The 26,963-nt window shown below is 37.6% G+C and overlaps 1 protein-coding gene across 4 annotated transcripts in view; it reads right to left on the bottom strand.

The window, feature by feature from the left end:
• Positions 1-26,963, bottom strand: part of B4GALT5 (beta-1,4-galactosyltransferase 5) — a 99,362-nt gene that overhangs the window by 15,919 nt on the left and 56,480 nt on the right. For 3 of the 4 annotated variants that reach the window (XM_001369349.4, XM_056812956.1, XM_016427616.2), the window contains exon 2: positions 8,289-8,423. In XM_001369349.4, coding sequence (XP_001369386.1) covers positions 8,289-8,423 — 135 coding nt within the window. Of the gene's footprint in view, positions 1-8,288; positions 8,424-12,277; positions 13,954-26,963 lie in introns of those variants that run through there. The other variant, XM_016427615.2, reaches the window with a different exon arrangement.

Here is a 26,963-nt window from a genome sequence, read left to right as displayed (position 1 = left end):
TTTTCCACTAAATCTAATTCTTTTCAAAACAAGACATGTTCTTCCTCCAGAAAAACAGATGGTAGAAACATTTGCATTTGTAAAGCAGGAGAATAGGCATCCTCACTAAAGAACCATGTAGACATTAACATCAGATAGCTAATACTAACATCCTTACATAAAGAGCTGCTCCTCACTCAACCCCAGGACATACCAAGACTTTGTCTTTTCTGAGTCTTCTAGTATCTAGACAAGAAGCAGTGGTCAATGGATTATAGTAAATGATGATTCAAAGATCACTTGTCTTTCTTCAGACCCCAAAGGACATAGTTTAAGGCCCTGAACCCAAGAGCCTGGGGAACGGCAGTGTCCCCTAAACTATCAGACTTGTTTTCTAGCCCTGTTTCTGAAGCCATCACTCAGGGAAGAAATCATTTTGGAGAAGGGGCCTACCTTCCTTATTACTGCCATCTTCAAGTGCCAACAACAAGCAGATTGACACAAGAGGCCTAGGAATAGTAGTACCCATTCCCCTAGATCAATGGTCCTGCTTCCCAACCACTGCTCACAGCTATCATCTAGGAAGACAACTCCTGTGAAGGGGCCAGCCATGCTCACCAACTTCCAACCAATTTTCCTATAAAGATCAGGTAAGCTGGCCTAACTGAGTCAGCAAGACACCCTGAGGGGCAGATGTTCCAGGCAAGTCAAATTACCACCCAGTATCTTGCATCTAGCACCTGGGAAGCACCCTCTATGGAAATATAGCCTGGCAATTGCTCCTTCAGTAGATATATAGGCACATCTACTGAAGACCCAGAAAAGATAAAAGTTCTCGCCACCAAAATCCTTAGCATTGTCAAATAGTTGAAAATCAGAAACTGTTTTGATTTTATCAATGGAAACAACATAAAAGAAATATGACACCTGCTTTGCTGCTCTGAACCTTGGAACTTTTTTGTCTGACTTGCAGCTCAAACCTTCTATAGGTCATCTTCCCCATTAGAATGTGTGCACCTTGAGACTAAGGCATGTGTTACTTTCTTATCTGTATCCTCAGTGCTTAGTACAGTACTTGACATAATAAGCATTTAATAAATTACTAGTTAATTCATTCAAAGAACCTCTATATCCAAAAGCAAACAATTTCATTTCGGAAGGAGATACCATAAGATTAAGAATCATAAAATGTCAGAGCTAGAAGGAATTAGGGAGTATCCAGCTCAAACCTCAAATTTTAAAGAAAAAGAAAATAAGGAATAGAATGTGGGGAAGGTGATTTTGATCGAGGTTATGCAATCTATTCCTGCTAGAGTTGAACCTAGAACCCAGAGCTCCTGATCCTTAATTCATTGTTCTTCCCACTAGCAGACATTTACTTGTCCTAATGACCTTTTAAAAAGTCTGCCGCATCATCTAAAAACAGATTAATGGGAGACAATAAAAAATAACTGAGAACAAGAAAAAGCTATTGCTAAGTAAAGACAATAAGAATATGCTTAGAATTTGAAACCATCCCAGTGAAAGAAGTTATTTTTCCTTATATTTTTGGAAGTACCAAGCATTTGTCTCTACTACAAAGACAAGATTTTCCTAATATCAGCAGAAGAAAACTATTATCCACATAAAAAAATTTTGTAAGGGAAAGTCACAAAACTATGTTGAGTGTTACATTACAAATTTAACATAAGTTATCTACCCCTCCTTGGACCTCACTGCTGTTCTGCTCTTCTTAGGCCTCACAGCAGCTATTCTGAACTCCTTCTAATCTCAAATTCCTAAAATCCTAGCCCTGCTCACTTTCAACTTTACTGACAAAGTCAAGGCCATCAATCCATTGGCTATAATCTCATTCTTAATCCCTTTCAGGGCTATCCCTATGTCCAAGATTCTCTGTCTACCTTAGGGTTTTGGAACCAAAAAACCCTTATAGACAGTACTGGGCATCAAGAGTGTTATTCTAGCATGAGGGAAAGGGGCAGTGGTTACTGAGAAGGAATACTAGCAACTGGAGTTGTAAAAGATTTTATTCCTTGGCTTCCTACTCTGTTCACAGAAGAGACCATTGATCTTTCAAAGGAAATGAAAAACAAGTTGTGTTTAAAGTAGTTTATTGGGAGTATCTAGATGGCTCAGTGTATCAAGAGCCAGAACCAAAGAGGGGAGATCGTGGGTTCAAATTTGACCTTAGATATATCCTAGTTGTGTGACCCTGAGTAAGTCAGTTAATTCCCATTGCCTAACCCTTACCACTCTTCTGCCTTGGAACCAATCCACAGTATTGTAAGTTTTTTTTTTAATATATAAATATGAAGTAGCTTATTATTTGTGCACAGAATGGATCCTAAGTTTTCTAATTAAAAAAAAAAGAAGAAAAAGCCCCCATAACTTTGATATGCAACAATTTGGGATAAAAGTACCTTTCCCATCAGGATCTCTAAATCTAGTAAACCAGGAAAATTAGAGTAATGATAAGTTACTCAGTAGAGTATCTAAGGACAAAAGACTCAACTTTCAGAAGCAGGGTTTCCCTTTAGATTAGGTATCATCAATTGTCTACTTATTTTCATTTTGTGTTTTAGCCTGGACCTGCAGATCATCTTTTAGAGTGTTTACTGGAAGAAGTTCCTTCTTGGGGGCAGCTGGGTGGCTCAGTGGATTGAGAGTCAGGCCTAGAGATGGGAGGTCCTAGGTTCAAATCTGGCCTCAGACACTTCCCAGCTGTGTGACCCTGGGCAAGTCACTTGACCCCCATTGCCTGGCCCTTACCACTCTTTGCCTTGGAACCAATACCCAGTATTGACTCCAAGATGGAAGGTAAGGGTTTAAAAAAAAAAAAGAAGTTCCTTCTTAATAATTTGAATGGGATTCATAAGAGCCTAAGTTCTTGGTTGTTATTTTAAGTACCTTTTCCTACCCCCCCATACTCAAGTCTTATAAGACTATCAGGTTCCTACTGTAGAATAACATTTCTTAAATGGGAAAACTTACACACACTAGATAAATGCTAACTATATTCTTATTTCAACTACATGATGAGAAGGAAAATTAGATAAAGGACAAACTTGGTTGGGGGAGGGGTGAGACCTCAATAACTCATTTGCATATTCATTTTTCAGGGCAAATTGAATTCAGTCAATCCTAATTCACTTATTCATCTCATTCCTAACCCCTGGAAAAATGAATAAGTTAACAGAACAAATTTCTTCTTGATAAAAGTGTTTAGCAAATGGATACACCTTTGAAAAAACATTTCTTGATGTTTGCAAAAGACCAAGGGTCTATACTTGTAGTTGGGTAGCAAATGGTTTTTGCTTTTGAGAGTGATTCCACTTAGGTCACACCACAAATCTTTCAAATTTAAATTCCCAGTACACCCATCAAAAGATCCTTCCACTTGTCATGAGAAAAAGTTAAATATCTACTTTACTATTATTTCCTATTCTTACTCATTTCATATATTCTAGGGCACTTTACCGTTGCTCAAAGAACTTGAGCCTCTATTATCTCTTTCTGAACCTCCTGATGTTCTTCGAAGAAGGCAGGCCAGGGATTATTATTCCTATTTTACAGAAGACAGTGTTGAGGGAATTGAGAAGATTAGGATAGCAAGTGGTTAATTATAGTCATTGAGGGAACCACACTGATGCCATCTTGTTACTACTCAATTCTAGAGCTAGTCTAGTTCCATTTCTACTGAATGGATCTAATCCAAATTCTGTCATGTGTGAAAAGTTTAACCAACTGTGGGAACTAGGAGAAAACTTTTTTGCATTGTTTGAACCTAGTCCTACATGGCTGGGCAACCAAAACACCTGTACCTGATGCTTACAGACCCTTAACCAGCCACCTATATTATGTTAACTAGAAATGCAGTCAGATCCTAAGACTCATGCAAGGAATATTCTCATAATTGTACATCTTAAGCAACCATATGTCTTATAGAAAAACTGGCCATATTCTGAACAATCAGTTACTGTTTCCATGTTCCTTTGTTTGTATAGATAACTTGGGGGTAGTGAGATATTTCTTTTTCTGAACTGAGAGACTTGTACCTATTCACTCTTCCCCCACCCCCCCAACTCAGAAAGTCCTGAATCATTTCTTCAATTAGGAATCAGATTATCTAAGTTGCATAATTTCCTTTTAATTAAATGGCCTTATTCAATTATTTGAAGCCTTATGCCCTGTATTCAGGGAAGGGAAGGGAATGGCATGTAAATAAAAATATTCATAACTCATATAGAATAGAAGAAAGGTAACTGTGGATAGGAAGACTCAAGTTTTATGGGGAACTTTCAATAAGTACCACTGAACTGAAACTTGAAAGAATCCAGAGATATCAAGAGGCAGAGCCAATGAAGGTCAGCATTGCAGCCACCTGGTGCAGTCAGTGCAAAGGCATGCAGGCAGAAAATGAAATGTAATTACTGAAAGTAATCTAGTATTGCTAGGCCAGAGAAGAAGTGAAGGACATACAAGACTGAAAAGGTAAGAAGAGACCAGCTGTGGAAAGCCTTAAAGCAGTGGCTTTATATTTGATTCTAGCGATATTAGAGCCACTAAAGTTTATAGAGCAAAAGAGTGGCATGGTTAGATTAATGTGTGGGAAAATGGACTGGACTGAAGAGACTTGAAGCAGGAAGACCATGTAGAGCCTAATACAACAGTTCAGGCAATAAGTGATGAAGGTTATTTGAGGCAAGAGGTAGTAGTGGCTATCTGAGTGAAGGAGATATATATAAAATGAAAGCAAGTGAAAGTGAAGTGTGAAGAAGGACAAAGCCTGCAAACCTGGGAGATAAGGAGGCTGGTAATGTTTTCTACAGTGACAGATTTTTGGAAGGGGGAAGTTTTAAGGGAAAAGTAATAAGGTATGTTTTGGACATATTGAGTTTGAGATGCCTACAGGATCAAATGTCTAGTAGACAACTAGAGATGATCAGAAGATAAAGGAGGCCTGGCTATTGTGAATCTTAAAACTGCTCAGACTCTACTTCAGAAGATTTGATTAAGCTATTCCCCATTTTCTACAATGAATGTACTTGGTCAGGAATGTATTGAGAACTTTAAAATTACTCCACCCTACTCAGACAGTACTTTGGGGGAAGATAAAGTTGTAAACTCCTGATGGAACACTGAAAGTCCCTCACTCAGACTTATAGTGAAGCTAAAACCTTAAGCTAGGTTTATTTTTAGATCTAATACAAAAGATGGCTAAGTACCTATAAAGGTTAAATTAGCACCTAAAAGGTCAAGCAACTTACAAAAGACAAGCTTAACAAAAGAGGTGTGAAATACTCAGAAGACATAATCTACCCAGAGAAGGTGAGAACTAAAGAGTGGTGAGAACTAAGAATGGACAGTCCTGGGAAAAACCGTCTACTGTGATTGGTAGACATGAAAATTTAGGGGAGGTGACATATGAGAAAAATCTCTTTAAAAGGAAGTGAAGGAACAAGTTCAGGGCAATTGAATTCAGTTACAATTGGAATTCAGTTTGGGGGCTAATTTCAGTTCGGAGTTGAAGAACCCAGCTTAGAAATGGTCTTATGGTGAGTGATAAGACTGACTCACTCTCCCTTAGGTCCAGGCCTAGGCTATTTGGCCTAGGCCCTTTCTCTCTCTCTCTCCCCTTCCTTTAATTCCTTCAGTAATATTAATTAAAATCTCCATAAAACCCAGCTGACTTGGGTATTTTCATATTTGGGAATTTTCCCATGGCGACCACTTAATTTTAGATTTTAAATCAAGACACTAAAAATTATCTTTACAGTTTGGCCAAAACCTTTACAGTTTTGGCAATTCACAGTCTTGGCAAACCATATTTTCACAGTTACACTATATAGAACTGGGAATCATCAGCATAAAGATGTTACTAAACTTGTGACATCACTGAGGGAGATAGTATACAGAGAAACAAAGAAAAAAGGGCCATAATGGAGCCTTCAGGGATACTCCTAGAGAGTGACAAGAATGAAAATGAGAAAAATAAGTCAAACAAAATGGAGGAGAATTAACATCACAAAAACCCAAGGAGAAGAAAAAAGGGTGATCAGTAATGTCCAATGGAAGGGAGGTCAAGAAGAATGAGGACTGAGAAAAGGTTGTTAAGTTGAACAATTAAGATATCAACAATATCAGTTGAAAGATGAAATTTGAAGGTAGGAAAGTAGGGTTTTAGAAAAGAGTGAGAACAAAGTGAAAGACATTAAGTATAGATTACTTTTTAAAGAAGTTTGGAAGAGCAGGGAAGGAGAGATATAGTATAATAGTTGGAAAGGAAGATAAGATCAAGTGAAGGTGGAGGCAACATGGACATGCTTGTAGGTAGAAAAGGAAGCTGGTAGATATAGGAAGATTAAAGACTTGGAGAGAAAAAGAGAATCGGAATGACACTGGGGACAAACCACAAGAGAAGCATTCTTTCCATTATACTATGCTCCACATTTTACCCAATGCCAAAGGGCAAGGAAGAAACAATCCAGAAATGCATATGCCTGGCCATGTGTCTGGCTTGAACTGGACCTTTCTTGTTCATTGATCCCTATTTCCAACTAATGTTTTCTTGCTGTTCCTAGAACTTAAGACCAATTCAATCAATGAACAATTATTTAGTGTTGAGCATCTATAATGTGTTCAACACTGTATTTTGTTAAGTGACACATTATAGCTCTAGTACTCCTGGGTTGATCTCTTATACTGCTGGCCTCTTTAACCCATATCTCTTCCATTAGGGGGTGACAAGAATACCCAAGGAAATAACAAGTGTCTGCCCTGCAAACCCTTAAGATCATCCTTCACCATGTCCCCATGTGCATGTATACCACATAAGCCTGGCAGAAAAACATCCTAATTTTCATCACTGACTCCCAATGAGTAATAATAGGCATGTCATTTACTATGTCTTTGCATTAGTTTCTGACTGTGCTTCTAAGAGAATGAACATCACAAATAAAGATTTTAAGAAATGAGATAAATAAATCTTGGACACAGTTGTTTGGTAGGAAAGTCAGAAAAGTCTTTTTAAGGAGTTAACAGGAGCAGCTAGGTAGCTCAGTGGATAAAGTCAGTCTTGGAGACAGGAGGTCCTAGATTCAAATTTGACGTCAGACACTTCTGAGCTACATGATCCTGGACAAATCCCTTATACCTAATTGCCTAGCTCAGCCCTTATTACTCTTCTGTCTAGGAACTGATACTTAGTAAAGAATCTAAGACAGAGGGTAAGGGTTAAAAATAAGACAAAAAAGTGTGTAAATATAATTACCAAACTAAACAAAGTATTAGAAAATTATTGTTTGATGGAATGAAACTGTACCATAGCAGGAATCTCATATGCAAGGGGGCAACTGGACTTTAGATATAATCATTAAGTTTTTCTCCAGAGAAGTATTCATTTTTATTTCCATGACTGAGGATACTGCTCCAAGATTACAAGGCAATCATTAGCTAGAAACTAACAAGAAGCTCAGCTGCAATTTTCACAGGCATAGAGATAAAACAAACTTTCTAGAGTGAACAGTTCAATTGAATAAGCATTTATTTGTTGTTTTGTCATTTTTCAGTCATGTCTGACTCTTCATGACCCTATTTGAAGGAGAGATACTGAAGTGGCTTGCCATTTCCTTCTCCAGCTTACTTCTTACAGATGAGGAAACAGGGTTAAGTAACTTGCCCCAGGTCACATAGAAAGTAGGTGTCTATGAACAGATTGGAAAACACCTACTATATATATGCTAGGTGCTGAGCTAGTTGTTGGAAATAGAAAGAAAGGACAACATGTATATAGATAAGCAAATCCAAAATATATCTATAGTAAAAACCAAGTAATTTTGGGGGGATGCAGGAGGTAGGATTGGGGATGCACACCTAACAACCAAAGATATCAGGACAGTTCTTGGGTTAGAAGTAGCATCTGAGTTGAGTCCTGAAAGGAGGTAAAAATTTCAAGAGTCAGAGGTGAGAAGGGAGAACCTTTTACAAAACATGATCAACGAGTCATCCATAAGCACCAAAAATCCCTCAATGCTTAGGAAGCCATGCTTGTAATGTTCTTCAAAGAGACCTCCTATATCCCTGGAAAGGGGCAAGGTTGCTCATGAGGCCCTCTAGTACTACTGCAGGGCTCAAAGAAAATCAAAGACTCCCTTCTTAAGAGTCACTTTCATTATGACTTTTATTAAGTTCTTCCAGAACCTCCTCTTCAACCTGTACCTTTTTTCCTTCAAGGGTAATTATTCAAGCCAAATTTACCTTTACTAGGAAGAGGATTTCTAATCACAAAGAGCTTCTTATTGAAAATGTACCTGAGTCATTTACACTGCTATTCCTCCTGGCATACGCACTCCGAACCACCTGCTCATACACCTGAGCTCCTATTGTTCTCATGTTGTCTCGGATAAGGATGCCTTGGGCTTGCATCATGAAGAGGTAGGTATTCACTGTAAGAAACAAAAGGGGGAAAAAAAGGAAAAGAAGTTAAGTTGACATTAAAACTTTACTTTTAGTTTCATTTCAATAATCAATAAGTTCCTTTCCAAAATTCTGAGTCTACGTGCTAGGGCCAAGATTTGTAGGGTATCAGTCATTCTGCCTTTAAAATAACTGCCTCTACTCTCTCTGATTTTAGTATTTTGATGATCTGAGAGTAAATATAAAAGTAAGCAATGACACCTAAAGCTTAGAATGAGCTGAGGCTGCTGAGGGAAGCTCTTGATCAAGTTGACTGCAGGATCTGTCACTTTTTGGCTATGGTAACCTTCAAATGGAATCTCTTCTCTAAACGTTTGCATTACTATTGAGGGCATCATACCATTATATTTCCAGTATCTAAGATAGGTAAACAAGTCTATGACTGTATCCTCTTGCTAATGCCCCACCACATCGAATGAGCTATAAAGTATCAAATTTAAAAATTTTAAGTCTCAGCAATCCTATCTTCATATATTTCACATGTGGTTCCTTTTTTCTAGTAACAGAACTACTAAATAACCTAGTTGTAGCCACACACACACACACACACACACACACACACACACACACAGAGCCTTATAAGATTACTTTAGGTTTACTTTAGTATATATCTTCTAAGTGTTTGTGTTTGTCATCTAACCATGTCACTCCTTTCCTCCAAAAGTGTGACTTCCTATTGCCCCCAAAGAAACAACCTCTCTAAGAAACAACCAACCACCAACACACAAAAACAAAAACCAGAAATAAAATCGAATTGTAGCCTGGCATTTCAGTCTTTACACAATCTGGTTCCCACTTGTTTTTTAGATTTATTTCATGTTATTCTACTTTGCACATTCTACATTCTGACCAAACTAGCCTATAAGCTGTTCCTTAAATTCAGCATTCCACCTCCTGTCTCTGTGAATTTGTACAAGCTGCCCTCCATATATATACTTTTACCTCACTTCTGCCTCAGTGAATCGCCAACCTCATTCAACACTCAGCTCTGGCATACCAGCTCCTATTTATAGGCTTTGCTATTTTCCTCCATAATTACTAGCACTCGGGCCCTCCTGAAGTTAATTTCTAATGTGTCTCTGTACATTGAATCTCTATCCTCTACCCCATCTAGCAAAACTTCTTAAGGGTGGGACTATTTTAGTTTTGCCTTTGTATAACCAGCTCTTAGCACTGTACTATGAACATAGCAGGTATCTGAACAAATGTTGAAGTGAAGGAAAACAAAAGAAATTTTTGGGGGGGTGGGGTGGAAGGACATAAATGTCATAGTTGCTAGGCAGGAAGATGTTAACTAAGGATGCAAAGATCTTCTCAAATTTCATTTTGCTTTTGTTTCCTTGGAAAGATTAGAGAAAAAAATGTCTAATAGGGAGTTGATACTCAAGCTAAATAAGTAGTCAGATAAAGAATACCAGGTTCAAGTCACCAAGTCCAGTTGAACTGCATCCCCCTCAGGCTCTGACACAATGGCCAGATGTGATTGCTGAAAGTTACTATCAGTAAGCTCTCTAAGAACTGTGATAATAATGGAAGTGCCACAGGATGGGAAAAAAACAAGCACCCCTATTTTCAATAAAAGAAATAGTGTTGGAATCTGCAAACTATCAGCCAATGAGACTGCATTCAATTCATGGAAATTCAAGAACATATTATTAAAGGAAATGTGTGAAAATATAAAAGAAAGTATCTTTAATTTATCCATTAAAATTTTTTTTGGCTCATTTATTGTCTCCTGCCTCCAACACATACTTATATCTACCCCATTCCTAATTAAAAAAAGAAATCCTCACTAGACCCTATTGTCTCAAGTCACTATACCACCCTTTCATATGTTAAACTCCTAAAAAAGCTAACTACTTGGTCTCTACTTCCTCTTGTCTCATAATCTCAGCTCTTTGAAATCTGGTTTCTGATCTCACTCTATTGAAATTGTTGTTGTTAAGTCATTTTTCAGTCCTTAGCTACTCTTTGTGACCCTATTTGGGATTTTCTTGGCAAAGTTGCTGGAGAAGTTTGCCATTTCCTTCTCAAGCTCATTTTAAGGATGAGGAAATTGAAGACTATTTTTTCAGGGATTATTTCTATAATATGTTACTATAGAATTGTGGCTGAAAGTGTAGCATGGATGTATGTACGGATGAGGAAATTGAGGCTATTTGCCTGGGTTAAGTGACTTTCCCAGGGTTACATAGTTAGGCCAGGACTGGCACTGTATCCACTGTGTCATCTAACTGTCCCCCAATCAAAACCACTCCCTCTAAAATTAATGATGAATTCTTAATTGCCAAATCTGATGATCTTTTCTCAATCCCTATTCTTTACCTCTCTGGAGCATGTCATTCTCTCCTTTCTGGATTTTCATTAACTTGCTTTTCTCTTGGTGTTCATCCTGCTGCCTACCTGACCAGTCCTAAGGCTCTACTGCTAGATCTTCATCATATTACATCCCTTAGCTGTGGATATACTACTCCCAAGGTTTTGTTCTGAGCCTTCCTCTTCTTTCTCCAGACTCTCTAGGTGACCTCATCAGCTCCCAAGGCTTTAAGTCACCATGATGAGGACTCCCACATTTATATAGCCAGCCTTAGTCTCTCTCCTGAGTTCTAGACCCATATCACTAACTGCTTCCTGGACAGTATATCTCCAATTCATCAAGCACAAAGGCAAACATTATTTCCCCTTGGGCCCAAACCCCTGCTTCTTTTGAACTTCCCTTTTCTGTGGAGGGCATTTCCATCCTTCTAGTTCATCCAGGTTTACAATTTCTTTCTCATACTCAATCCCTCTTCAATTATTGTATTTAATCTGTTGCTAAGTCTTGTCAATTCTACCCAAGATTTCTCCAATCTCTCCCTATAGATCTATTCATAGAGCTGTCATCATCATTTAGGATCTCATTTCCTCTTTCTATGACTATTACAATAGCCTCCCAAATTGTCTACTCCTTCATCATCATTGCCTCTTAGAATCCATAGTTTCCTTCAAAGCTCAACTCAATGGTCATCTTATACATGGAATCTTCCATGGTCCTTCCAGCTGCTAGCATCTATCCTGATTCTACATACAAATTACCTTGCATTTATTTTGTGTTATTTTTTATGGTAGGCTCGTGAGGGCAGGGCTATTTAATTGTTGTCTCTGATTTCCCAAACCTTAGCACAAAGAAGTGACTGGCACAAAAAGGTCACTTTTAAAGAATGTCTGTTGAATGATTAATTAGATCTTTCCCAGTTGACTTCACTTACCATTAAGAGAGCTATTAATCTGAAAGATAGGAAGAATACATGGATGGCATGTTTATCAAATTTTTGTATGAAATGAATCTAGGAGAAATAGCTACATTTGGAAACAAGATCCAAAAATATTTCCAACAAGTTTGAACATATGGCTGAATCTAATAAGACAAAATCTAAATGAGATAAAAGTAAAATCATATATAGATTTAAAAATCCCATAAGCATAAAATGGGAAAGGCACTCATAGAAAATAACTCAGCTGAAAAAGATTTGGTTGCAGTAAGTAGAACATCATTGTGTATTATTGTACTTTAAGAACTGATTTGATGGAAGATAAAGAAGCATGGAAAGATCTACATGAAATGATATAGAATGAAGGAGACAGAGTCAATACAATTATACACACACACCTCAACAATGTGAATAGAAAGAACTATAAAAATCCATGTTGCTAAATTATAAAAAATTAGCCTGTCTTAAAAGAGATAGGAGAAATCACCCCAACCCCACTCCTTTGTAGATTCAGATCTTATAAGGATTGCACATTACACAAATTTTCCGAATTTTTTTTCAAAAACCCTTACCTTTCATCCTCAAATCAGTATTGTGTATTATTTCCAAGGCAGAAGAGTGGTAAGGTGGAGGCAATGGAGGTTAAATGACTTGCCCAGGGTCACACAGCTATGAAGTATTTTAGGCTAGATTTGAACCCAGAATCTCCTATCTCGATTTCAATCCATTGAATCACTTAGCTACTCCCCAATGTTCAGCCATTTTAATGTACTGATCAGTTATACTACTCTCTCTCAATTACTATTCGCTATTTGGAACAGCTCAAGGGAGTGTGAAAAGAGGGAAGGAAAATATATATGCAAAAAACCCAAAAACAACTTTTAAAAAATGTCCCAATCCTCATATTATAATCTAGAAAGGAACATAAGAACAGGGCACTATATTTCAAGCCATAAGGGAAAGTAGAATATAGAAGAGACAAGAATGGCTTCTGATTAGTATTCAGAGATGGTTTGACTGAAGAGGAAGCATTGAAGCTAGGCTTGTGAAGGATGAGCAGAATTTCAACGAGATAAAGGAGGGTGTTGTAGGTAGAGATAATTCATACAAGGGCACAGAGGCAAAAGGTTTTGAGAATGTCAAGACAATATCAACAGAAAAGAGAAAGTAGTGCTAAGTGGAAAGACAAGGGGTATTGGAGATTGTGGCTGAGATGAGAGTCAAAACTGGAACTATTTAATTATTATGATCAAGTATTTGATGTTGTTGTTCAATAGGGACCCTATGGACCACAGCATGCCAGGTCCATCTATTGTTCACTATCTCTCAAAGTCTTATCCAATTTCATGTTCATTGTTTCCATGACACAATGTATCCACCTGACACTCTGCCATTCCCTTTTGCCTTCTATCTTTCCCAACAACATGGTCTTTTCTAATGAGTCCTGTCTTCATCTTATGTGACTAAAGTATTTAAGCTTCGGCTTCAAAATTTTAAGCTTCCAATGAATAGTCTGAATTAATTTCAAGTATTGACTGATATAATCTTTTTACTGTCCAAGGAAGTCTCAAAGGTTTTCTCAGACACTACAATCGCAAAGTGTTGATTTTATCGTTCTCAGCTTTTCTTATCATCTAATTCTCAAAGCCATATGTTACCACTGGGAAAACCATAATTTTGACCATACAGACCTATATAGTAGTAATATATAGCAAGGTATTATATCTCTGCTTTTTTAGTATACTATCCAGATTTGCCATAGTTTTCCTTCCAAGGAGCAAGTATCTATTAATTTCATGACTGAAGTCTTTGGTGATCTCTGAGTCCAAGAACATAAAATCTGGCAGAGCGAAAGGAACAGAACCAGAAGAACATTATACACAGAGACTGATACACTGTGGCACAATTGAATGTAATGGACTTCTTTACTAGCAGCAATGTAATGATCCAGGACAATTCTGAGGGTCTGATAAGAAAAAACACAATCCATATCCAGAGAAAGAACTGTGGGAGTAGAAACACAGAAGAAAAACATTTCCTTGATGACATGGGTAGATGGGGATAGGATTGGGGATGTAGACGCTAAATGATCACTATATTGTAAATATTAATAATATGGAAATGAGCCTTGATCAATGATACATGTAAAACCCAGTTGAATTGCTCATTGGCTATGGTTGCGGGGAGAGGAGGGAAAGAATACAACTCATGCAACCATGGAAAAATATTCTAAATAGGTAAATTTTTTTTTTAAAAAAGAATATTAAATCTGACACTGCTTCCATTTCTTCTCCCTCTGATGAGACCAGTTGCCAAGATCTTGGGAGGTTTTTGTTTATTTTTGATGTTAAGTTTTGTAAACATTGAAAGATGCAGTGCCAGGGAGCCATCAAAGACCACGCTGTTTGACATGGTCACATGTGGAAACCGGGGACTGCAAAGCAGTCCCCAGGAAGGATAGAAATAGCCACTGAAACCCCCCCAAGTGGCTTTCCTTATTAACATCCCCTTATTATTGGAATTGCTATGATTATTATTCTTACTTAGCCCCAAGAAAAATAGATGAAAGCAACATGCTTGCAGGGTAAATACAGATGTCCCACTCTGTGCCCCCAGGATATTACCAGGAGATTCCACTTACAAAATTAAACCTAAGGATTCTTATATACCCACTTAGATAGGACCCTCTTTTCTAGACATAAAAACTTCTGGGAAATCTGTGCTCTGAATTCCCCAACCTATATCTGAATCATGTTGATTCTACCCTCTGATCTTACACTTAGCAACAATGTTTCCTTGACTATCTCCCTATGCTTCCTGTCCATTGTTAGGTTCTATAGAAACATGTATGTTGAGAATGAAACTGTGTGCCGAATAGATGTGTAATCATGAGGGTATAAAAAAAGCCAGGACTCAGTCAAGGAGGAGCAGTTTATCCTGTGAAACCTGTGCTGCGGGTTGAATAGAAAGCTGTGTCCCATCCATCATTCTGCTGATACTATCCTACCTCCAAGACCCCAGACCCTGTGGGAGGCTGGCCCACCCCACAGCAATGCAGTATTTCTTAATTTTAAACTAATTTATTAATCAACCAGTCAAGACATACTAATCTAGTCAGTTGTCTCTCTCCATCATTCAATCCTCTGGCACATGTCTATATATAATATCCTTTGTGAGCTCACCACTTAGTCCCTTCCTGGTATCAGATGTGACCTTGGATAAGTCACCTAAAACTTCCATTTATCCCATTTTCTCCAACAGTAAAATTGAGATACTACTAGCACCAACCTCTTCCAGGGTTGTGAGGATCAAACGAAATATTTGCAAAGTGTTTAGCATACTGCTTGGTAAATTGTAGTTGGCATGGAAATGTTAGTTATTATTATGGCTACCTATCTTTCAGGACAACAACACTGGGACAACACTGAATGAAAAGTTGTTTTCTATTGGCCTGAAATGCCTATTTGGTAAAAGGCTTTTTTTAGTTCATCAGACACAACTGTGATTAAACAATTTTTATTTGTAGAATATCATGCTAAATGATTCTCCTAAAAATTACTTTTTAGAAAAAGATAAATTATCAGTGCCTGAAGGTGAAGAGAATAGGAGACTTCACTAATATAATAAACAAGAAGTAATGCAAGTCTGACCTATAGTGGGTAGGAGCTGTGGAAGTCAAATATGCCTGAAGTTTACAGAATTCTTTCCAATTCAACAAACATTTTTAAAATACCTATGGCTTAAGTTTCAGAGTTTATTAGAATGGAAATGAGTTTGGTTTGGGCATTTTTATTTTGAAGTAATGGCAAGTCACCTAAGTGATATCTGGATGGCAAAGTAGATACAAAGCTAGACTTGGAGTCAGGTAGACCTTAAGTTCAAATTTGACCTCAGACACTAGCTGTGTGAACTTGGTAAAAATCTGTGTTCCTTCAGTTACCTCGACTATAAAATGGGGATTAACAGAATCTACCTTCCAGAATTGTTGTCAAGATCAAATGAAATAATATTTATAAGGTGCTTAGAACAGTGCCTGGCACATGCAGGCATTATATAAATACTAGCCATTATAGTTTATAGTAGTCATCATCATATCCTATCAGAAGTTGAAGAAGTAAGGAAGAGGTGTTTGAGGAAAAGCCTAAAGGTTATAGGCATCCATATCAAAGTCTTAATAGAAACCATTATTTCAAATGAGTGTAACACTGATTCCATATACAGTCTTGCCCTATTGCTAAATTGTTTGACATGAAAGCTCCTGGAGGTTGATCTTACATTTCCTCAATAGGTCACACAGGAATGGTTGGATATATAACTGACACTCAATGTATACTTGTTGAATGAGAAATCTACGTCATTAGTATTACACTCCCCAGGGAAAATGATTTGCTTATTTAAAATGAGATGTACCTAAAAGGGTGGGGATGGTAAGAGCTACATATTGAAAATTGGATCAATTATATTTTATACTTGAGTTCTGTATGTCAGTATGGGGCCAGGGGGTGAAAAGGAGAAGTTTAGCCTATATTTGAACCAATATGGTAACTATAAACATTTGGCCCTCTCTTAGTCCTTGCAGTACAACTAGTAGACTGATTATCTTAACAAGTCTGATCTAGTCTTCAAAATCTTCCTCTGTGAAACTTCCCCTTCTTTTTGTTTCTCCAACATTGCTGCTCCCACTAATCATTTTCAAGGTTAATGAACTTAAAAAACTGTGCTGACGTACTAATAGCAATGAGACATTCTGGGCTTATGAAGAGAGTCAAGATTTATTATGAAACACAGGAACATCAACTCAAGAAATCAAAGCACAGTCACTTCTGACAAGTTGTGCCTGAACATCCTTTGATGTTTAAAGAAAATTTTTCCCTACCAAAAAAAATTCTATCCAAACCACAATAATGCTGAAAATCTAAAACTAAATACGGTGGTTTTACTGTTATTTGGCCCTCAAGCATCATGGAGGATAGAAGGAAAGAAAAAGTCTCATAGACCTATGACTACAAAAAAAAAGTGCAATTTTTTTTCAATTTGCCATGCATATGAAGGGCACATAGAGCAGGCGAGGTCTTTTAAGGGACCGATTTCTCCTCTAATTCTGTATGGTCTTTAAAGGAAAAAAAACAAAACAAAACTCAGTCAAATATGTCTTTATAGTTTTCATATCAACTACTTCCCCAATGCCTGCAAACAAGTATATGTCTCCTTCATTCTCAAAAAACAAACCAAAAAAAAGAGAGAGAAAGAAAGAAAGGAACAAAGAATTAAAGAAAGAAAGAAAAGAAAACCTCTCACTGGATCCATTCATTCTTGCTAAATATCCTGTAATTCTCTTTTCTTTCATGACTAAAATCTTTGGGAAGGCCTCTAGAATTAGTGCCTCAGTGTCCTTTGCTCTCATTCTCTACTGATTTCTGCAGCCTGGCTTCCTCCCTCATCATGCATTCCCAAAGCTATTAAAGATCTCTTAATTGCCAAATCTAATGAATGGTTGTTGTTTTTTTTTTTAAACCCTTCACCCTTTCTACAGCCTTTAACATTACTGATTATCTGCAGTAAATCACCTTGTAACTATAACTCCAAACCCTGCTCTTCATCACCTAAAACTCCAATCCTTTTATCCCTCACTTCTCTCCAGGGCATTCCTGCAGTGGCTAGATTCCCTTCTCCACCTTGGCTTCTTGGTGACTTAATTCAACTCTACATTGTACTTTTCTCATAAGTCCCTTTCACCTTTACCTGATCAAAGTCTGTCAACCCCCCAGTCTTGAGTTACTTCCATCATTCTCTGCCTCAACTCCCACTCACACACTGCTGAAAAAAGCTGGAGAAAATGACAATAGTTGACTCAGTTCACTACAAATCTGTATTACTTTAATTTCATCTATGCCCTCACTATGTGGCAAGGCAATCCTTTTACATCTACCTAATCAATTCACTATCCCATTCACCACAGTAAATTTTTTAAAGTTATTCATCCCTTCTCAAATCTCCCATAGTTCCCTTGAGAATCTTACCTCACATTTCAACAAGAACTCCCTCTTTTCCTTGTTCATCAACTCACATCACTCAGATGCCTTTTACAACTATCTTATCCCTTCCTTACCTGTTTGAAATGAAGACGTGGCCTTTCTTCTTGCCATAGCAAACCCATATTTACACATAAATGATTTCATTCCTGCCTTCTCAAGAAGATTATTCCCTCTATCATCCTCCCCCCCCCCCCCCCCTTGTATACTGGCTGCTTCTCTACTATCTATAAACAATGCTGATATCTCCTCCACCCTCAAAAAACTCTCACTTGATCCTACTAGCTATTGTCTTGATATTTTCCCCTTCTTTTGTGGTTAAACACTTTGAGAAGGGCATCTACAATAAATGTCTCAAACTGCCTCCCTCCGCCCCTCCCCCACTCAAACCCCCCCCCCAATTTTCTATGCTCTGCCTTATAACCTCATTTTAAAATGAAACTGCTCTTTTCCAAGTTACAAAATCTTAATGGCCAAATCTAATCCCTATCCTTCAATGCAGTCTCTGACACTGTCAACCGGCCTTCTCAAAACTCTCTTCTCTAGGCTTTCATGACACTGCTTTCTTCTGTTTTCCATCTACCTGTCTGATAGTTTATTCCATGTCTCCTTTGCTAGATCTCCTTCCAGGTTATTAACAGTGGGGTCCTCCCAAGTTCTATCCTGGGTGCTCTGTTTCATTTGATCATTTTAGCTTCCAAGGTTTCTATAATCTATGCAGACTACTCTCAAATCTACTTGCCCAGTCCTTGCCTCTCTGCTGACTTCCAGGCTCACATCTCCCACTGCTTATAGGAGGACATCTTGAACTGGATGCCCCATAGACATGACGAACACAACTTGTGCAAAACTGGACTTATCTTTCCTCTCTACCCAACTTCCCAAATATGTCAAGGACACCACCATCCTCCCAATCACTCAGGTTCCCAAACTAGGTATCCTTGACTCTTCACTCTCCAATCAATTATCAAGTCCTGTCATTTCAACCTTTGTAATATATACCTTCTTCTCTCTGCTGACACTGGCACCATCTTGGTTCTGGTTTATTGTCACTTTATGTCTGGACCATGCTAACAGGCTGCTGCTTGGTCTCCCTGTCTCAAGTCTATCTCCATTCCAATCCACCCTCTGCTCAACTGTCAAATTGACTGTTCTAAACCACAGAACCATTCCTCCCATGTTTCTATTCAGCAAATGTCAGGTGACTGACATTCAGGAGTTCTAAAGGGGTGAGGAGAATGAGACATGGGGAGAAGGATGACATGAGTCAGGAGGGCCACTGTGGCTGGTCAAACAGAGGCAAGATTTATTGATTATAGCTAGTATTTTATAGAGAAAGTGATGCAGGCTAAGGGATTAGGTAAGCTTTTTACATGAACAATGGTTACTAATGATTTACAATCTTAGTACAATGACTTAGTTTACCTCACCAAAACTTAAGAGTTTTCTATAGGATAATAAATCACAGGTAAATATGTAACCATCTAACAAGAATTTCTCATAGGATTCTTGCATCAGTGATTTCTTGAAAGGACATTTAGTATTTTGGATTTAAGTTCTCATGTGGAGGGGGTAGGGTGGGGTGCTCTATCTGTCTATTTCTAGGTTATGGCTGTGATTTTACTGGGGCCTATTCTCACTACTAGGGACTACAAGTAAACTTCAGTGGCTTCCTATTACCTTCAGGATCAAATAGAAAATTCTCTATTCAGTTTTAAAAATTCTTTAAAATCTGCCCCCTTATTCCCTTTCTAGGTTTTTCAGACTATATTTTCTTCCTTCCCTATAACTCTGTGATATTACTGACTTCCTGGCTGTTCTTCACACATAATACTACCTTATGACTGGGCATTTTCACCAAAATCTAGATTCACTCCCTCTTATCTGTCTCCTAATTTCCCTAAAATCTCATCTTCTAGTTCTCCTTAATCTTAGCATTTTCTCTGTTGCTTAAGTATAACTTATCCTATAAACATTATGTTTGCACACAGTTGCATGTGTCTTGTCTCTCACATTAGGCTGCAAGTTCCTTAAAATGTATTCCTAGGACTTAGCACAATGCCTTATACACAGTAGGCACTTAATAAATACTTGATGACTTTGATTCTTTGCTGTATGTATGTGTATAATTCCCCTATCTTGCCTTCTATACACTCTTTTTGTATTTCTCTTGTATTTACACACATGAAAGTATACATTCAAGGCAAGGATAGGTTCATTTTTGTTTTTGTGTTCATCACCCTGCTTCCACTTCTTTCAAGTCTAGACAGAGTGCTAATAATTAAAACCCAATATTAAATGTATTAATATTAAAATTTAAACAATTGCTGACATAAAAGAATTGCACTTCTTTCATACAACACAATTCCTCTCTTACTTTATAAATAAAATCAAATTTCCTGTATTTCTTTTTTTTCTGTATTTAAACCCTTACCTTCTGTCTTACAATCAATACCATGTATGGTTCCAAGGCAGAAGAGCAACAAGGGCTAGGCAATGGAGGTTAAGTGACTTGCTCAGGAAGAAGCCAGATTTGAACCTGACCCTGCCTCTCAAACCACCGAGTTATCCAGCTGCCCCCAAATTTCCTATATTTCTAAATCTTGCTTGTTTAGGTTTCATACAATGTTCTGAAGTATGACAGCCAATATATTAATATTTCATTATCAAAGTGACTTTTTCTCTTAGTCTGAACCAATGTAACTACTGGTAACTTTATATTCCTAGGTTCTTTATCAATCCCAACTTCAAATGATTTTTTTCCCCTTCCCCCTATATTACCTCAGTCTCCTTTACTGGATCATCTTTCTTTTGCCTACTACTACTACTACTACTACTACTACTACTACTACTACTACTACTACTACTACTACTACTACTACTACTACTACTACTACTACTACTACTACTACTACTAACTACTACTACTACTACTACTACTACTAACTACTACTACTACTACTACTACTACTACTACTACTACTACTACTACTACTACTACTACTACTACTACTACTACTATTACTACAAGTCTGAAGATTTGGCCTTAAATTCTTTTCTCAAAGTACCCAGTTGATCTAACCTTCTCCAATGAATTTAACTATCGTACATATATAAAAAAAAAAAGATATAACCTCTCCTAAATGCTAATCCTACATTACCAACTGCTGAACAACAGCTGAACACCTCCACTTCAGATATCCAAGATATTAAAGTTCAACATGTCCAAACCAGAAATCAATATATTTATTTTTTTAATCATTGAAAAACTATGTTCAACTTAAAATGAGCATTTCCACATGCAGAGTAGTCCCCAAACTGCGGCCCCCTGAGGCCATGTATCTGGCCCCCATTGCACTTCCAGAAGGGGCACTTCTTTCACTGGTGGTCAGTGAGAGGAGTACTGTATGTGGCAGCCCAGTGATGTGCAGTACTACTTCGGGTAATGGAAGACACAATGGAAGTCAGCATGGTGAGCAGCAATCTGGGGGAGGGGATTCTGCACTGTGAATATTGCTGCCTAGTTAGGGTTAGGTTTAGGTTTTTATAGTCCAGCCCTCAAACAGTCTGAGGGACAGTGAACTGGCTCCCTGTGTAAAAAGTCTGGGGACCCCTGTAGTAGAACAAAACAACAGATTGTACACAAAACTGTGACTCTCTGTTATGTCTATGTTACCTTTTTGAAAGAGAACCAATTTATTATGTTAACTTCCATGGCATCTTGCTCATCTCGTTCCATCTGAATTTTATTTGCTTGTATGCATTTTTTTAAAAAATGCTTCAATTGGGCAGACCCAAGATTATTGGGAGTTGTAGGAAGCAGAACAACTAAGTTCCCCTCCCCAAACTCCTTCAAACAATCTAGAAAATGCATCTGGATCAAATCTTGATGAGTAAATACCAAAAAAAAATTATCGCAGTGAGTCATTTGTCCATCCTAGGTGAGCATGAGGAAGACAAGAAGTCTATGGAAACTGCAGGTAGACCAAGCCAGGAACACACCACCCTCAGAGAACACCAGTAACCAGGGAGAGACTGCACTAGGACAAAAGAACAATGTCTCAGACCAATACCAGGGCATCCCCAAACACAGACTTGGGCACCAGAATGGGAATGGGTGCAAACTAATAGCTTTATTGACCACTACCCAGTTCCAGGTCACATCCAAAGTAAATTAAGAAGAGGACATGAGGGGATGGGGGAAGGCTAGGAATGGTATAACAGGAAAAAAGTTGAGAAGCAAGCAGCAGCAGCAACAGCAGCAGCAGCAGTGTGGCTCTGACCTTAAGAGAAAGGCAGGGTCAGTTCCAGCAACTAGTCCAGCCCATAGAAGAATATGCAGGAAAGGTATTATGAACCAAAGGAAGCCTACAATTCTGTCACTGAACCAGCAGAGCTCCCCAGCTTACTGCTAGGGGCTAAGCTCAGACCCAGTCTATCGATGTTCAAACAGAAAACCCCACCATAACTTTCAGAGTTCAAGCAGCAGGCAACCAGAAATCAACTGTTCTGGTTCAGATCACCCTTGGGAGCACTGAAGTTTGTGCATTATTGCAAGGAAGCAATAACAGGAATGACCCAAACCTCTTCTCCAAAAGTACCATAGAACCCAGCCCCAGACATCAAGTCTAAAGTCAAGAAGTAGATTGAAAAGAATGAGAAAACACAACAAAATACTATCATAAACAGCTCTTATGATGACAGAGACCCTCAAGGAACAAATTCATAAAAAGAGAATGCCTCCAAAAAAAAAAACCCAACAAATAAAACTACAGAGAAAAAACACAGCCTGGGCAGAAACTCAACTAGCATTCCTAAAAGAGATAAAGATAAAGCAAGAGTTCCAGAATAAAAAATTAAAATGCTTTTAGTAACAAATAAGAGTGCTTGAGGAAGAAATTAGAAAACAAATGAGAACTTTGGAGGTTAGAACTGGAAAGGGAATTAACAGCTTGGCATAAGAGGTACAAAATTTTTGCCCATGCAACAAATTCCCTGGAAATTAGAACAAACAGAAACCAATGATACCATGAGACAACAAAAAAAATACCAAAACAAAGTCATAAACTGAAAAAAATTAGAAAATGAAAATTATCTCATAGCAAAAAACATTTGATCTTGAAAATGGATTAAGGAAAATATTTTAAGAATCACTAGAGGGAGTAGCTGGGTGGTTCAGTGGATTGAGAGCCAGGCCTAGAGATAGGAGGTCCTGGGTTCAAATAGGACCTCAGATACTTCCCAGCTCTCTGACCCTGGGCAAGTCACTTAACCCCCATTACCTAGCCTTTACCACTCTTCTGCCTAAGAGCCAATACACAATATTGATTGATTCTAAGACCAAAGGTAAGGGTTTAAAAAAAAAAAATCACTAGATTATCTGAATCATTTAAACATGTTTCAAGAAATTAAAAAAAAAAACTGCTCAAGATCCCTCAAAAATTTCTAGGAACATTCAGTAAAAGGCAAAAGATATGTGCTTACACCCAAGAATACTACTCAAAGAACGATGGAAATAGAAATACAAAAGAAAAACATATGACATTACTTATCTCATGTATGGGTATGTGATTTGGGGTTAGACTTGAAAAGATTGCTCTATTGCAAAAATGAATAACATGGAATAACATACAACTCAGTGGAATTGTTTGTTGGCTCTGGGAGGCAGGGAGAGAAAGAAAATGAATCATGTAAACATAAAATCTTTAAAAATAAAAATAAAATAGTAAAAAAAAGATACTCAGTAAAACTGAGTATAATGTTACAATGAAATAAACAACTTCCATATATTCCGAATAAAAAGATCAAAACTGTGAAGAAACTGATAATCAAACACAGGAGTGAAGAGGGGGAAAAAAGGTAAAAATGAACAAGCAATAATAAAGAACTAAAGATTAAACTTTCTATTCAAATATGGGATTAAATATGTGGCCCCTCTGAACCCTACATCATCAGGGGTCACAGAATAAACCTAATTAGATACGACCTGATTGAGAAAAATAAACTATAATGACAAAAATTCTTTAACAATATTTTTCTAAAAATATTATTGCTAGTGATCCTGAACAACCTGGAGGGATATATGAGAAAGAGCACTATCCACATTCAGAGGAAAAATTGTGGGAGTAGAAACACAGAAGAAAAACAACTGCTTGATTACATGGGTAGAGGGGGATGATTGAGGATATAGACTCTAAATGAACATCCTAATGCAAACACCAACAACATGGAAATAGGTTCTGATCAGGGACACATGTAATACCCAGTGGAATTGTGTCAGCTATGAGAAGGGTGGGGGGAGAGGAGGGAGGGAAATAATATGATTATTGTAACCAAGGAATAATGTCCTAAATTGACTAAATAAAATCAAAATAAATAAATAAAAATAGTATTGCTAGTTCCTCTCTCCCCACAAGTCCCTTTCATATTAAAAAAGAAAAAACCATACAACAAATATGATCAATCGAGCAAATTCACATTGACAATATCCAAAAATGTCTCCTCATAATGCACCTTAAGACAATCATTTTTCTCCTAGAGGTTGTACTTCCTCACAAATTCTTTCTAATGCATATACCATTCTTCTGATCCTTGTCTTCACCTAGTACCCTACCCCCTTCTCAGTGATCCCACATAAGGAGTTTTCTGGGCAAATATACTGGGGTGGTTAGCCATTTCCTTCTCCAACTTGTTATTCAGATAAGGAACTGAGGCAAACAAAGTTAACTTAAATGACTTGACTAGAATAAACACAGTCAGTAAGTGTCTGAAGCTGGATGTGAGGTCTTCCTGATTAGATCCACTGTGCAGCCTGGCTTTTGTTTCATATTTGTTTTAAAATCCCCAGAACCCCAGGGACTTGCCTTGTCCATAAAGATGATAAATAAGTGTTTACTGAATTGAAAAGAATGGGATCTTTTAGATGGAAAGAGCATTCACAGAATCAAACTAATGCCAGCGTCAGAAGAGATTTAAAAACCCACTAGAGTCCAATCTCCTAATTTTTATAGAGAAAAAAACTGAGGTGAAGAGAATGGAACAGACTTGCCAAACAGCATGGCATTAATATAGTGTCAGTGCCAGAAAAAAAGGATGACTGAATCTGAAGGAACTTACCAAGAAATGAAGAAACTATTTCTTTAAGCAAGACAAACAGCAACAAAGGTTGAGTTTTCCCTATTTCTGTCTAGGTAACAAGTACCTTAGTTGCTTAGTCTGTTCCCATTGCACAATACCTGGCACACAGAGATTCCAAGAAGTTGAATATAATTATTACATGCACATACCCACATGTCAAAGAGCTTAGATTACAGAAACCAGATATAGGTAGGGAGAGTTGCCTGGAGCACTGAGAAGTTCAGTAACCTACACACAGGGTCACACTGACTATATGTCAAAGGTTCCTGGTGTTGGGGCAAGCTATTCATTATACCATATTACCTCTCATCTGCTGTCCTGTCAAAAATCTTTACTGGCAGTTTTGAAACAATAATTATGTTAATAACACTTGCATGGTATTTACTAATGGGTCAAGCACTATGCTAAGTGCTTTACAATTATTATTCCATTTGATCCTCACAACAACTTTTCACGGTTAAGTGCTTTCATTATCCCATTTTACAGATGAAATTTAGGCAGATAGATTAAGTGATTTTGCCCAGGGTAACACAGGGATTTGAATTCAGGTCTAAATATTGATCTTTGCTGCCTTTTCTTGATAATAAAATCAAATGTTTGCTGGCTTACGGTGGTTTCGGAGATCTTTTGGTCTCACCATAGTGATAGTTTATGACAGTGAAACTCTCAAAAAATGATGATAATGATCCAAAACTACTCAAATTCATTTACTTTGGGAGGATCATCTGCTTGTTTAAATATTTCAGGCTCAAACTGCCTCAATTACATAGCACAGTTTCTAATTTTTATCCCTTCTAATATGGAACTGATTTTGATGTTTGCCCTTTCTCCTATGAAGTTATTTGGTCATTACACTGATCAAGGTTTTGCTGTCTTTTATTGTTATTTTCCTTTATATTACTGAAGCAAGGTAAAAATTTTCCTTAGTTCTATTAACTTTGTATCAGTTCATATTAGATTTCCCCAGTTGTCTGAATTCCTCATATTTGGTTTAAAGTGGTCTGATTTCTATGGGTAGCTGATTTGTAAATAATTCCCATGGAGATATCAGAAGTGTCTCCATTTTTTTGTGATGCCATTCAATGTTAGGTGCCCCATAACTATTTTCTTGAGAAGTATTCAAGGAGGCAGCTGGGTGTCTCAGTGGATTGAGAGCCAGGCCCAGAGATGGGAAGTCCTGGGTTCAAATCAGACCTCAGACACTTCCTAGCTGTGTGACACTGGGCAAGTCACTTGACCCTGATTGATTGCTTACCCCTTACCAGTCTTCTGCCTTGGAACCAATATATAGTATTGATTCTAAGACAGAAGGTAAGGGTTTTTTAAAAAAGAAGTATTCAAGACATGCTTATGAGGCTTTTGTATGGTTTACAGCCTCTCTTGATTTTCCTTCCTCCATGAAAATTGTGAAAAGGAAAACTGAAGCAAAATCACAACTCATCTATAAATTTACAAATTTAGAAAGAGGTGCCTAAGGTTCAGGGAGGTCAAGAATCAAAGGAAGGATTTAAATTCAGGTCTAAAAGACTACCAATACCATACCCTATCACTATACTAGACTATGTCTCATTTTTTACTCCCCCCCAAAATGGTTTCCAACATATTTTTCCCAATACTTTCTAATGCTCATTTCCTCACTAAAGTCACCAAGTATTAAAGCACAATATTGCTTTATTTTGGAGGGTTTGGGTAATTTTCAATTGAAATTCTCTATCCTCAAGTAGTTTGTAATAGATGTTGGCACACAGACATCAATCTGAGAGGTGGCCTTTTTGCACATAATAATAATCACTGCATACAAGATTATCAACTATTCCAAGAAATTCTTTTGTTGACTTTGGATGCACAACAAAGCAACTTTGCCAACTCCTACGTTTACATACAACTTCCTTTTGCTTTTGGCTAACATAAAAAAGGAATTTTAAGATGGGTTTCAGCTAATGCATTCAAACAAAACCAACAGGCAGTTTTCAAAAGAAAAGGAAATTAAAACAACTCTGAAATTCACTTTACATCAGACTGGCAAAAATGATCAAAAACAAAGATGGCAAATGTTAAAGGAACTATGGGAGGAAGGCAAGCACTATTG

This window comes from Monodelphis domestica, chromosome 1 (genome assembly GCF_027887165.1).
Source record: "Monodelphis domestica isolate mMonDom1 chromosome 1, mMonDom1.pri, whole genome shotgun sequence".
Taxonomy (NCBI): Eukaryota; Metazoa; Chordata; class Mammalia; order Didelphimorphia; family Didelphidae; genus Monodelphis; species Monodelphis domestica.
The sequence above is the reverse complement of the archived record's forward strand: the minus strand, read 5'-3'. Positions and strand labels throughout refer to the sequence as shown.